The sequence below is a fragment of the Clupea harengus genome, chromosome 15 (genome assembly GCF_900700415.2).
Source record: "Clupea harengus chromosome 15, Ch_v2.0.2, whole genome shotgun sequence".
NCBI classification, from domain to species: domain Eukaryota; kingdom Metazoa; phylum Chordata; class Actinopteri; order Clupeiformes; family Clupeidae; genus Clupea; species Clupea harengus.
The window spans coordinates 19,281,138-19,294,909 of NC_045166.1; the positions used below are offsets into that span (position 1 = coordinate 19,281,138).

Here is a 13,772-nt window from a genome sequence, read left to right on the forward strand (position 1 = left end):
GGTTATCATTAAAAGGACCACTTTCATCTCTCTCTCTCTCTCTCTCTCTCTCTCTCTCTCTCCCTCTCGCTCTCTCTTGGATCCATCTCTTTTATCCCCCTCTGTCTCCCTCTCTCTTTTGCTTTCCCTCTTTCATTGTCTCTCTATTTATTTTATTTGTATATAGACTATGATCAATAATTCCTATGATCTTTGTATTTGTGAATGACCTTAGTTAGTTTATTCTATGAATGACATGTCATTTGTGTGTGTGTGTGTTTGTGTGTTTGTGTGTGTGTGTGTATTTGTGTATGTGCGTGTGTGTGTGTGTTTGTGTAAGAGAGAGAGAGTGTGTGTGTGTGTGTGTGTGTTTGTGCGTGTGTGTGTGCCTGTGTGTGTGCACGTGTGTGTGCAGGCAGAGTGATAGCTTGGCTGACAGACACGGTCAAACTGAACCCACCCCTTTCATCCATCATCCCTCGTTCATTCTCATCCTCTGTGTGTGTGTGCGTGTGTCTCTCCCATTCACACAATCCCAGCGGGCAGAGTGAGAGAGTGACAAAAAGGAAGAGCGAGAGAGAGAGGGAGAAAGAAAGAGGGAGAGAGAGAGAGAGAGTCAACTGCAGAGGAGCGAAGAGAGAAAGAGCAAGGGGGAGGGGTGGAGACGTATGATGTAAGAAAGGGAGAGAGAGAGGGAGGGAGAGAAGCAGGCTGCGCATTGGAGGGTTTGCACAACAGAGGTAGAGAAAGAGAGAGAGTGAGGGAGAGAGGAGAGGAGAGAGGAGTGAGAAGGACGATTCCGCTCTCTGACTGCAGTGTATGCTCAGCATCTCCATCTCTCTGGCTCACTCACACCCACACACATATACACGCGCACACACTCTCTTCCACCTTAATAAAGTGTGTGTGGTGTGTTATTGGGCTCCTGCGTGGAGGTGACCATGATTACAGTCCATCCTCAGCATCGGGACCGACAGGATCCCCACGGAAACCAGTGACATCATCCGCACCAGCATCATCGTATCGGAACCACTGACTCGGGGAGGCGGACTCCGGTGACTCCACCAGAACCAGCACCATCGCCAGGGTGACCAGCACCATCGCCAGGGTGACAAGCGAGATCTGTAGGACCAGCATTCCCCAGGGCTACGGTGCTCACAGGACTATACTGCTCAGAGACAGGTGAACAGGTATGAATGAAGTTATGTTTACATTCATACTCAGACACACACTCGCTAACTCACGCACACACACACCACTCACACACACACACACACACACACACACATACACACTTTTTGCCATGATTCAGGGTCTGTCTCTGCCACAATCTGTTGCTACTGCTGCAGCAGGTACCACACACAGAGACACACACACACACACACACACACACTTACTTACTCTGACTCACTGCTTTATTAAGATTGTGTTATAGTTCTTAGATTTATCTGGCACTGCCTTTGCCAATAATGACTAACACAAAGGAAAACACAAACACAAACGTACACAAATGTGCTGTATATAGAAGTGATTCTGTAATGAGATTCTTGATGTTTTTTAATTATTTTATCTTTGGACCTGATGTCACTGACACCCACACACCCACACACCCACACACTCACACTTTCTCTCTCTCTCTCTCTCTCTCTTTCTCTCTATGTGGTGTTTGTATGTGTATGTCTGTGTTTGTGTGTGTGTGTGTGTATGTACGTATGTGTATATGTGTGTTTGTGTGTGTGTGTGTGTGTGTGTGTGTGTGTGTGTGTGTGTGTGTGTGTGTGTGTGTGTGTGTGTGTGTGTGAAATCTGTATGTGTGCACCTGTGTGTGTGTGTGTGTGTGTGTGTGTGTGTGTGTGTATGTACGTATGTGTATATGTGTGTTTGTGAGTGTGTGTGTGTATGTACGTATGTGTTTATGTTTGTTTGTGTGTGTGTGTGTGTGTGTGTATACATGTGTGTGTGTGTGTGTATTTGTGTGTGTGTGTATTTGTGTGTGTGTGTGTGTGTGCAACAGCACAGGCACGCTGGGCTCGATGGAGCACTCAGGAGTGGCTGAGGCCATGAGGCTGGAGCAGAGCACCGACAAACAGGTCTTCTCCTTCAAGAAGTGCTCGGCCTTCCAGTTCGTCAAGAGAAAGGTGTGTGTGTGTGTGTGTATTTGATTGTCTGTATGTGTGGGTTTTGTTTGGGTGTGTGTATATATATACTATTTATATATATATATATGTGTGTGTGTGTGTGTGCGTGTGACTGTGTGTGTGTGTGTGTGTGTGTGTGTGTGTGTGTGTGGATGTGTGTGTGTGTGTGTGTGTGTGTGTGTGTGTGTGTGAGAGGAAAAGTGGGCGCTAAAGGGTTAAAAAAGAGAAGAAGAGAACACCATGTCTTTTGACTAAAAGAAAGAGAAAAAAAGCAGAGAAAAAGTGGGAAAAGAGACCAACAGAAGGATAAGAGAGGGATAAATAGAGAGGTAGAGAGAGGGATAAAGACAGAGAGATAGATAGATAAATAGCTAGAAAGAGGTAGAGAGAGCGAGAAAGACAGAGAGATAGATAGATAAATAGCTAGAAAGAGGTAGAGAGAGGGAGAAAGACAGAGATGTGTCGCATGTCATATGGAGAGCTCTGGGATGGTTTGGCACTGCTTACTGGATGCTGCTTTGTTTGTTTATAAGTCTGTTTACTAATGCAGAACAGCAATGCAGGGCACACATCCAAATACAATAAAGCATTCTGCACATGCTGTGTATTTATAATCACTGTGAAAAAAGATAGATAGATAGATAGATGGATGGATGGATGGCTGGATGGGTGGATGGATATATGATAAGAGGAATGGAATGAATAAGCTGTGCATGGTGCATGTGGGGGACACACTGGTGTGTGTGTGTGTGTGTGTGTGTGTGTGTGTGTGTGTGTGTGTGTGTGTGTGTGTGTGTGTGTGTGTGTATTTGTATTTGTGTGTGAGTGTGTGTGTAAATGCTGCTGATTGCCAGCACATCCCTTCATTTTATGAGACAAGGCTGCTGACGAGCAAATTTCATTCTGCCTAAGCAATGTCTATGAGTCCTGATGAAAGAGAGAGAGAGAGAGAGAGAGAAAGAGACAGTGAGAGAGAGAGAGAAAGAAAGAGAGAGAGAAAGAAAGAGGAAACCGAGAAAGAGAGCAAAAGGAGGGAGACTGTTGGAGTGAGAGGAGGAGAGGGTGAGAGATGAAAGAGCAGAGAGCGAGGGAGAAAAGAGATGGATAACAGTGAAGTGAAAGGAGAGAATGGGTCTGGTGGAGTGAGAGGAAGAAGGTGAAGAAGAGGAAAGGGTGAGAGATGAAATGAGAAAGTGATGAGTAGAGAATAAGTGGAGAGAGAGAAAGAGAAAGAGAGGGAGAGAGAGAGAGAGAGAGAGAGAGAGAGAGAGAGTGCTGTGTGAATATAATTTGATGAAATGTTGTCTTATCAGGCAGAGTGTGATATTGAGTTGCCATGAGGAGGCATCAGCATTATTGCTGTCTGTGTGTGTGTGTGTGTGTGTGTGTGTGTGTGTGCATAATGAAATCCTGAGACAGTATTTTAAAAGACAGGGACGGCACAGCCAATGATAGGAGTATGACTAACTGAATCAGTCATTAAAACAGGCATTCAACACAGCCAGTGTTTTTAGTCATTTACAACACCATTAGTCCTTAAGATAACGATGTCCCTTGTTTGAGTGGAACCACAGTGCCTCTGTCATCAGTTATCTGTATGGTAAACAGTGAGACCGTGAAAATCTACACGAGCACCCAGTAAGGAACACACACACTGTATAAACAGCACCACCCCCACGCACGTGACACATCATTTTTGCTGCTTGCTTGTGTGTGTGTGTGTGTGTGTGTGTGTGTGTTCATGCATTAATCCACTAACCCTTGGAGAGTGAAAATCTGTTTAGGATTTTTTTCTCTCTGTCAAGTGGTCATCTAATCTGGGATTATGGATTGCCAAGTGCTTTCTCACGCTTTGCAGGCCAAACATCACCCTGTCTGACCACCTCTGTGTGTGTGTGTATTGTGTGTCTGTGTTTTTATGTGTGTACATGATTATGTGTGTGTGTGCACGCATATGTGTTTGCCCTAAAGATTTTGTCAATCATTGCATCAGTCTATGCATATTTGTAAGGACATATTTACATGTGTCTCTGTCTGTCTGTTTGTCTGTCTGTCTGTCTACCTGTTTGTCTGTCTGTTTTGTTGCTGTATGCCCACGATGCTCTGTGTCCCTCTCTTTGTCTGTCTGTCTGCCTGACTGTCTGTCTGTCTGTTGCCTTATTTGTTTTTCTGTCTGTCTTTCTGTGTATTCTGTTGCTGTGTCCCTATATATCCATCTGTCTGTCTGCACTGCTGTGTGTTAGTGCGTGACTGGCTGTCTGCCTGTCTGTCTGTCTCTCTGTCTGTCTGTACTGCTGTCTGCCTGTCTGTTTGTTTCTCTGTCTGTCTGCACTGCTGTGTGTGTGTCTGTCTGTCTCTGTCTGTCTGCACTGCTGTGTATCTGTTTTGTCTCACTGTCTATCTGCGCTGCTGTGTGTGTGTCTGTCTGTCTCTGTCTGTCTGCACTGCTGTCTGTCTGTCTGCCTGGTGTTTTCTCCTTTCTCCTGCTCTTTGTGCTTTGCTTCAGAGCTGCATCTGATATTCTGTTTAATCTGCTCTGCCTCTCACCTTTATTGCTTTATGTCCTGTGTGCACTTCAACCTCTCCATCTCTCTCTCACACACTCTCTCTCTCAACCTCTCCATCTCTCTTTCACACACACACTCTCTCTCTCTCCACCTCTCTCACACACACACTCTCAAATTCTCTCTCTCTCTCTCTCCATGTCTCTCACACACACACTCTTAAAATTCACTCTCTCTCCATCTCTCTCACACACACACTCTCAGATTATCTCTCTCACTCCATCTCTCTCACACACACACTCTCCCAACCTCTCCCACCACTTTTGTGTGTGTGTGTGTTTGTGTCTGTGCTTGAGCACCCGTGTTTGAGTCTTGTGAGGGCAAATCTCTCCACACAAGCTCAGTTGGGAAAAACAAAGACAGGCATGTGGAGGTGTCCGAATTATTGTTCCGAGCTGGATGATCCATTTTTCATCATCCTCTCAAAAAATGACAGAAAACTAAATCAGATCTGCAGCAGAGATACACAAAGAAGAAGGGGCAGAGGAGAGCGAGAGAGAGAGGGGGGGAGAGGGAGAGGAAGAAGGAGAGGGAGAGGGAGAGAGAGAAAGAGAGAGAGGGGGGAGAGGGAAAAACAGAGAGCTTTGGTGCAATTTACCCTTTGATAAAACATACTGAGATGTTGGCATGCATTTGTGTCAAAGTAGTATGTTTAGACTGACAGACCTGAGTGTATAATACCTTACTTTCTTTCTTTTTTTCTTTTCATCTCTCTGTCTTTCTTTTTTACTTCCTTCCTTCCTTTCTTTCTTTCTTTCTTTCTGTGTGTTGTGTGTGTGTCAGCCATAATTAGTAAATAACACAATGCATCTGCATCGAATCCATGTGTTGGCATCCTCCCCACATCCTGCCCTTGTCTTCTTGCTTGCACTCGCATGTGTGTGTGTGTGTGTGTGTGTGTGTGTGTGTGTGTGTGTGTGTGTGTGTGTGTGTGTGTGTGTGTGTGTGTGTGTGTGTGTGTGAGAGAGAGAGAGAGAGAGTGACAGAGCTCTATGTGTGTGTGGTCCTATGAGTCTGATGCCTGTGAGGGTATTAAGCGAGGGAGTACTTGGCTTCTGTACCACCACCACAGAAACCCCCCCAGAACACACACACACACACACACACACACACACACACACACACACACACACACACACACACACACACACACACACACACACACACACACACACACACACCTCCCCCCTTCACTCAGAACTAAGATCAAAGGCAGCCCTGACTGAAGCTGAGGCTGGAATCACTGAACCCCTCATCCCAACCCCACTCCTTTACCCAGGCCTCCTTCCAGACGTCTGCCTCTCCTCTCCTCTCCTCTCTACTCTCTCGCTCAATACCTCCCTTGAGTCTCCCTCATCAGGTCTGCGGCTCTTAATCGCCTCCTCATAGATCCAGCTTTGAACGTCAGCACTTCTGGACACAATTGGCCCTTACTGCTTCTTAGGGTGCTGGATGGCCAATGTGAGAACTGCCTCTGACCTCCTGATTCTAGATTTGCCAGTAACAGTAGCTTCTGTTCTGGATTCTACATCACTATTCAAAATTAGAATTCTGAATTCGACATCATTTGACATTCTACCCACCCAGTGTAAATTTTACATGACTTTGGTTGAAACAAAAGGTCCATAGCGCCTCATAAGGTGGTAGTTCATCTAGCAAAAGTATTGGCGGTAGGAAACAGGTGGACTCATACAGTGAATATCTGAGGTCCACATATGTTTTCTTGAGGTGGCTTTGCTGTGCCAAGCCTTCATAGTCATAAGCTGACCGTTTCGCGTTTGAAGTGGAAAGGCTTTGCTGTTCTGGCGGTGTTTACATAATGGCAGTGTTTTAGAACTGTAGTAGAACCAGTGTTTCAACGTGCTGATGGAAATTTAGTACAAATCACAGGAGAACTTCTGCCGCTTTTCTTTGGAAATGAAAAACTTGAAAATGAGTTATTTGGATCGTGCTGTGAATAATATTACTTCGGTCTGGTGTGTGTGTCTGTGTGTGTGTGGCTTGGAAAGGATTTCAGGGTGAGAAATTCTCTCTCTTTTTCTCTCTCTCTCTCTCTCTCACACACACACACACAGACCAGCTGGTGTTTTCAACTGACTTAGAGGAATGGGAGGCGTGTTGGTATAGTCATGAGGAGTGTGTTTTGCTGGGTGGCTGGGTTGTTATGGTCAGAGTAGCACGACTCATAGGGAGTAATCCATGTGTCAGTCTGCTGTCATGCTGCGTGATTTTCAAATAAACCCAGGATGCTACAGCTGCAATGAGTATAGCCTGTAAAGACACACACACACACACACACACACACACACACACACACACACACACACACACACTGTTTGGAAGGTTCCGGATTTTACCATCTGAATAACTCAACACTTCCCAGAAACACTGAATTATTCCTTTCCTATCTGAGGATATGTGCGTGTGTACGTTGTGTGTTTGTACACTCATCTGCCTTTTATTCTATTCTGTTCCAACAAGATGGACACACACACATGCATACCACACAACCATGTTCACAGTCATATATTTATCCACACACACACACACACACACACACACACACACACACACACACACACGCGTGAGATGAAAGATAGAAAGATAGGGGTTTAGAAAACAGGGAGAGGGAGGGGAGAGGCACGTTCTGCTAAAACCTTTGAATTTCCCTCTAAATCAGACTGGGAGCAGTGTGTGTGTGTGTTTGTGTGAGAGAGAGAGAGAGAGAGAGAGAGAGAGAGAGAGAGAGAGAGAGAGAGAAAGTGTGTGTGTGTGTGTGTGTGTGTGTGTGTGTGTGTGTGTGTGTGTGTGTGTGTGTGTGTGTGTGTGTGTGTGTGTGTGTGTGTGTGTGTGTGGATGTCCTCTTCAAAGTGCGTCAGCAGCACCCTAACACCCACACACACAAACAAACAATGAAAGCAATGCCACAGACAGTGCTTTGAAAATCAAATGATCAAAGCTGTGGAAAAAATTCAGTATTGCGTGTGTGGATATGTGTGGGTCTGTGTAAGTGTGTGTATTTGTGTGGGTCTGTGTGTGTGTGTTTATGTGTGTGTATGTGTGTTTGCTTTTGTATATGTGTGTATGTGTGTGTACGTGTGTGCATGTGTGTGTATGTGTGTGTATGTGTGTGTGCTTTTGACAGACCCTCAGCAGCTGTAATGCTCGGCCCTAAATGCAAACGACTGCAGCGCAACGGATTGTCACTGTCCACATACAAACCAACCATATCATCCACATACAAAGGAATGTTTTGAAACTTTTGAAAATTCATCCGCTAGAAAGGCAGCAGGTCAGAAGTAGTCAAAGTCAAACAATAGAGACAGGACGCAAACTCTTGGGTCAAAATTGTCATGATGCATCTCTTTTTGACACTCGCTGCCAGTTGGGACAACCTCAATTGGAGCGTTTTACTCGTGTCGTTGTCGCCCTCTCACATCAGTCCCAATTAGGACACGCTGTAACTGTGTCCTCTGGTCTGTCTCAGGTGCGCCGATGGATCAGGAACTCCAAGGTGACGGCTGAGAAGAACCCGAGCCTGGGCTTCCTCTACCCCTGCCCCAAGTGCCAGATGGGGCAGGAACTGTGGTACACCCACTTCCCCTCCCCCTACGGCTGCTGCCATTACCCCCCTGGGGGATTCTACCTGCCTGAGGAGCCCCTCACGCCCCCCTGTCCCAGGGAGAAGAGCAAGGGCTGCAAGGTGAGGAGGGCTGGATCATTCTGGCTGTCACTTGTTCTATCTCCCTCTATCACAATATGAGTCTCTCTTTCTCTCATTCTCTCTTTCTCCTTGTCACTCGTTTTCTTTCTATCACTTTATATCTCTAAAACATCTCTCTTTTACTTTATCAATCTCTTTTTCACTCTCTCAGTCAAACTATCTCTCTCACTATCAGTATCTATCACTCTCTCTTTCCATTCCATTTTCTATCTATCAGTCTATCACTCTTTATGTCTCTCTCTATACCACACTATCTCTATCTATACTCTATTTCTCCCTCTCTTTTACATCTTTACGCTGGTGTCCTCTGGTTCTACTTCGTCAGGGTTGTTTTCTGCTATGTGTTTGTCTCTCTCACATGTGGGTTTTTCTATGGCATTCCCTGAGGATCTTTGGATTGTGGTGCGTGGTTTGTGTGTGTGTGTGTGTGTGTGTGTGTGTGTGTGTGTGTGTGTGTGTGTGTGTGTGTGTGTGTGTGTGTGTGTGTGTGTGTGTGTGTGTGTAGGTGTGTGTGGTGTGTATAACTGACTCACTGACTGAACATTTAGCTGTGCCCTTCAGGGACTGTTTTGTTGTTGCCATAGCCAAGAGGTTAGGTGATTGGAACAGAAGTGTTTTTTGTGATGAAAAGATAATAGATGTTCAAAGTAGTGTGTTTGTATGCACGTCTGTATGAGGGTTTCACCGTTTAGTTCTGTGTATGTGTGTGTGTGTGTGTGTGTGTGTGTGTGTGTGTGTGTGTGTGTGTGTTTCGTGATAGCAGGCCGCTCTTAGTTGTTGTATGTTGGCGAAGCTGTGCTGGACTAACAATCAGTGAGTCACTGCTATGTGTGGAGGAAGGAGCAGGTTCACTAGGACTCTCCAGCTGGAGCTGTGTTCGACTCTACTGGGTGTCTTTATGGGTGTCCATCTGTGTGTGTGTGTGTGTGTGTGTGTGTGTGTGTGTGTGTGTGTGTGTGTGTGTGTGTGTGTGTGTGTGTGTGTGTGTGTGTTGCTGTTCCAAGGCTACTAGCTCTGATAGCAAGTGGTTTGTTGTCGTAGACATTAACGTGCCTTGTCACTTTGAATTTACAGAAGCAGAACATCAGCTGGAATGTAGGCTGTAAATAATCCACTGTGTTGGTGGTTTCTTCATTTATTAAAAAAAATACAGCAGATGATTATGCTTGAAGTGGGTTGGAATTTTAGGTGCCATCATGTCAACTGTAAACATTAGCAAAACATAAGTGGAAATATGGACTAAATCCATATGTTGTAAGGAAATAGCAGGTATGCAGTGATTGAGCAAAATCACGCAGTCCCATTGACTTTGTATTGTTCAGTGGAAGGCTTTTCCTACCCCAGTGAACTTGTTGGGACTCATATGTCACAGGCGTAACCAGTCCAGGTCTTCTCATGTCGATGGTTTCGATGGCTCAGTCTCCTCCTTGCCCAAGAATATAAACAGTCTGTCCCATTACCATTGTATGTCAGAGATACCAGAATCTCTGATAATAGCCAGATATGTAAAGTGATTTCAGGTTCGGGAAAATCGCTGATAACAGCCAGATACCGTATGTAAGATGATTTAAGGTTTGGCAAAATCTCTGATATCCAGCCAGATACAGTATGTAAGATGATTTAAGGTTCGGCAAAATCTCTGATATCCAGCCAGATACTGTATGTAAATGTAGTGGCGTGTTTGAAATGAAAGATTATAGAGCGCGAGCCAGCTATGCCAGCTACCATCAATCGACTAAGGATGTGCCTCAATGCTGTTGTTTTAAATGATTCTCTGATTTTTTTTTTTACTTTATGTTATTTCTTTTATTATTTTTTTTATACTTAATTTCTGAGTTGTTTAATGTGTTTTTTTATTTATTTTGTCTGTTTTGTTTTGTTATGGTTTGTTTATCTATTGTTCTTCTGTACTATGTAGCCTCAATCAGGTTATTGCTGCAAAAGAGCCCTGTGCTCAGTCAATTTTCCCTGAATAAACAATGATGATGATGACTCTACCTAGTGTACAGATGGCAGAGCGAGTGAGGTCACAATGGGCGAACGTTCCACCATTCATTTCAAAAGGAAAAAAGAGGGAGGAAAAAAATCTCCTCAAAGGAATGACAGGGGGCATTGCAAACATTTTGTCAAGTGCACTACACGGGATCAGGATAGGCGTGTCAGAGTTGGAGCAGTGCTTTGCAATCCCACTAATGACTGTAATGCAGTCTGAAGCTCTTGTGCTGCCTGTGTGGAGGGAGCATGTGTATAAATGACAGTGTCATCAGAATAGAGGTGTATTTTTGCTTGAATGTCCTTTTGAATTTTTTATTAGGCTCTGCTTCTTCTGTCTAAATGGTTTAGCCACCCATGGTGCATATGTGCGTGTGTGCTTGCACGCCTGTGTGTGTGTGTGTGTGTGTGTGTGTGAGTGTGGAAGAGAGAGTGTGTGCATATGAAAGTCAGAGAGCATTTATACAGCATTCAGCTGAGCTGGCAGACCCATTCTAAAAAATGACTTCCTGAAAGTGGGCTGCCCATTGTTAAGTGTGGCGGGCATCAGGACACATATTCCATTGCTGCTGCTGTGTGTGTGTGTGTGTGTGTGTGTGTGTGTTTGTATGTGTGTGTGCAAGTCTATGTGTGTCATCAGGACCCATATTCAACTGCCACTGCTAACACACTTCTGCAATAATGGCGGTCATCATGTTAGCTGTCATCTGTAGCCATCTCCATCACGTCTAATGATCCAAATTAAAATGCCAGTTTGGTCTTTCATTTATGCTGATTCACATAGATAGTCAAGAAGAGATACATCATGTTAGACCTACTCCGTCCTTGCCTTTATGGAAATGGAGTTATGCGTGTGTGTGTGTGTGTGTATGTCACCCAAAACAACATATAATGAGTATCAATACTAGGAAGTTTGTCCTACATATTTAACCAGTTTATATTATAAGTTCCTCAAATATGTAATGTGTGTATATTTGTTTAACGTGTGTGTGTGTGTATTTCCATGTCTGTCTCTATTTCACTCCCATGTCGGTGCCTTTGTGTTTGTAGTTTCCAGTTGTTTAGTAGTGCCCAGTGCAGCCTAGCCTGAAGTGGTTTGATAGAATGACTGGCAGTTTAATACCTAGAAAAGCCGGGCACTTACTAACGGAGATGGCTGGTTGGAGTTTGACTCATGCTGGTGGAACAGCACAAATAGCACACACACACACACACACATACACACACACACACACACACACGCACACACACACACACACGCCTTATTCAGGCTTATTCTCTGCAATAAGGTAAATTGCAGATTTTTTTGTTGAATTTGGTGATCGTGGAATCGTGGAAAATTGAAGGGACTGAAACATACTCTAACACAAACACACACGCTGACATGATATCATTGACATGTCGTGATGTGGCGTGACATGGCATGATGTGGCGTGATGTGGCGTGATGTGGCGTGATGTGATGTGATGTGATGTGATGTGATGTGATGTGGTGTGCAAATAAGCGATAGAAAGCCAATCACCATTCCAATCAATCACCATTCCGGCGCAACGTGCTGTCCCTGGCAAGAAGCCGTCTTGGGCAGCTGCCTATGTGGTCCATACCTAGATCCGCCACTGCACAGACACACACACCCACACACACACACACACACACACACACACAAACACACACCCACCCTGAAACTTTAAAGCCAGTTAGCACAACCACAGTTAACCATTAGTGTTTGTGCATGGCCATGACTCAGTGCCAGTTAATGTCCTCATTTGTCATCTCCTTGCTGCTGATTGAAAATGCATTTGTGTGTGTGTGTGTGTGTGTGTGTGTGTGTGTGTGTGTGTGTGTGTGTGTGTGTGTGTGTGATGGTGACTATTGTGCATGAATGTTTATGCGTGTTTATGCGTGTGTGTGTGTGTGTGTGTGTGTGTGTGTATGTGGGTATATGTGTGAAAGAGTGTGCGTGAGAGAGAGAGTAAATGCTGTGTATGTGTATGTGTGTGTTTGTGTGTGTGTCTGTGTGTGTGTGTGTGTGTCTGTGTGTGTGTGTGTGTGTGTGTGTGTGCGTGGGATAGTGGCTAGTGTAGCTGTGTGTGAGGGCAGTTGCTATGTTGCATAATGTTGCACAACCTACCTCCGGTCCTTAGAGGAGAACACGAGCAGGCATGCTGGGTCATGATTGGCCGCTTGACCCTCAGGAGAGTGGAGGTGGACCTCATTTGTTCCTCAGTCTCCAGCCCTCCAGTCTTAAGCACAGGCAAACAGACACATTCACACCTATTAGTGAACGTCCATTAGCAGGGCCCAGAGACCAGCCCATACTGGCCCTGACGAGGCCCGGAGGGGTGTGTGTGTGTGTGTGTGTGTGTGTGTGTGTGTGTGTGTGTGTGTGTGTGTGTGTGTGTGTAAGAGAGAGAGAGAGAGAGAGAGAGAGAGAGAGAGAGAGAGAGAGAGAGAGAGAGAGTAAATGTATGTGTGTAAGAGAGAGAGAGAGAGAGAGAGAGAGAGAGAGAGAGAGAGAGAGAGAGAGAGTAAATGTATGTGTGTAAGAGAGAGAGAGAGAGAGAGAGAGAGTAAATCTGTGTGTGTGTGAGTGAGTAAGAGAGAGAGAGAGAATACATGTGTGTGTGTGTATAAGAGAGAGAGAGAGAGAGATAGACAGAGAGATAGAGAGTAAATGTGTGTGTGAGAGAGTGTACATTTGTGTGTGCGTGTGTGTGTGTGTGTGTGTGTGTGTAAGAGAGAGAGAGAGAGATAGAGATAGAGTGTGTGTGTGTGTGTGTGTGTGTGTGTGTGTGTGTGTGTGTGTGTGTGTGTGTGTGTGTGTAAGAGAATGTAAATATGTGTGTGTATTTGTGTAATGGCATAGTCAGACCCTCTCTGTAGAGTCTGGATGAGTCATTAAGTGTTTTGCCTGTGCTGCTGTGCTGTTGTGAGTGTCTGATCGAGGACCAACTGCATTAACCTCAGCGTGTTCTTTTAGTAGATTGGGTTTCTAATAGTGAATGTTCCTGGAATGGCATTGATGTTTCATGGATGCTATAGCCAATGCTGGCCATTTGTTTCCCAATTACCTCATTCTCTGTGTGTGTGTGTGTGTGTGTGTGTGTGTGTGTGTGTGTGTGTGTGTGTGTGTGTGTGTGTGTGTGTGTGTGTGTGTGTGTGTGTGTGTGTGTGTGTGTGTGTGTGTGTGTGTGTGTGTGTGAGGGGTATAGTTAATCTCTCTGGCTGAGACAATGCCATGCCAGAATACTGAACAGCAGACAGCTCCTCCATGGTTCTCATATTAGATTCATTGTTATCACTGTGCTGCAGAACTGTATTTAGAATTCTCAGGGCATCTTTGATAGCAACAAAGTGGATTTCTACAGCTTTGAT

At 45.0% G+C, this 13,772-nt stretch overlaps 1 protein-coding gene across 1 annotated transcript in view; it reads left to right on the plus strand.

Moving 5' to 3' along the window:
• The first annotated feature begins 745 nt into the window (after positions 1-745).
• sgk1 (serum/glucocorticoid regulated kinase 1) overlaps positions 746-13,772 on the plus strand; it is a 44,701-nt gene continuing 31,674 nt past the window's right edge. Inside the window, exons 1-3 of the mRNA XM_031581521.2 lie at positions 746-1,169; positions 1,994-2,117; positions 8,169-8,384. Coding sequence (XP_031437381.1) covers positions 2,013-2,117; positions 8,169-8,384 — 321 coding nt within the window. The 5' untranslated portion in view covers positions 746-1,169; positions 1,994-2,012. The remainder of the gene's footprint in view (positions 1,170-1,993; positions 2,118-8,168; positions 8,385-13,772) is intronic.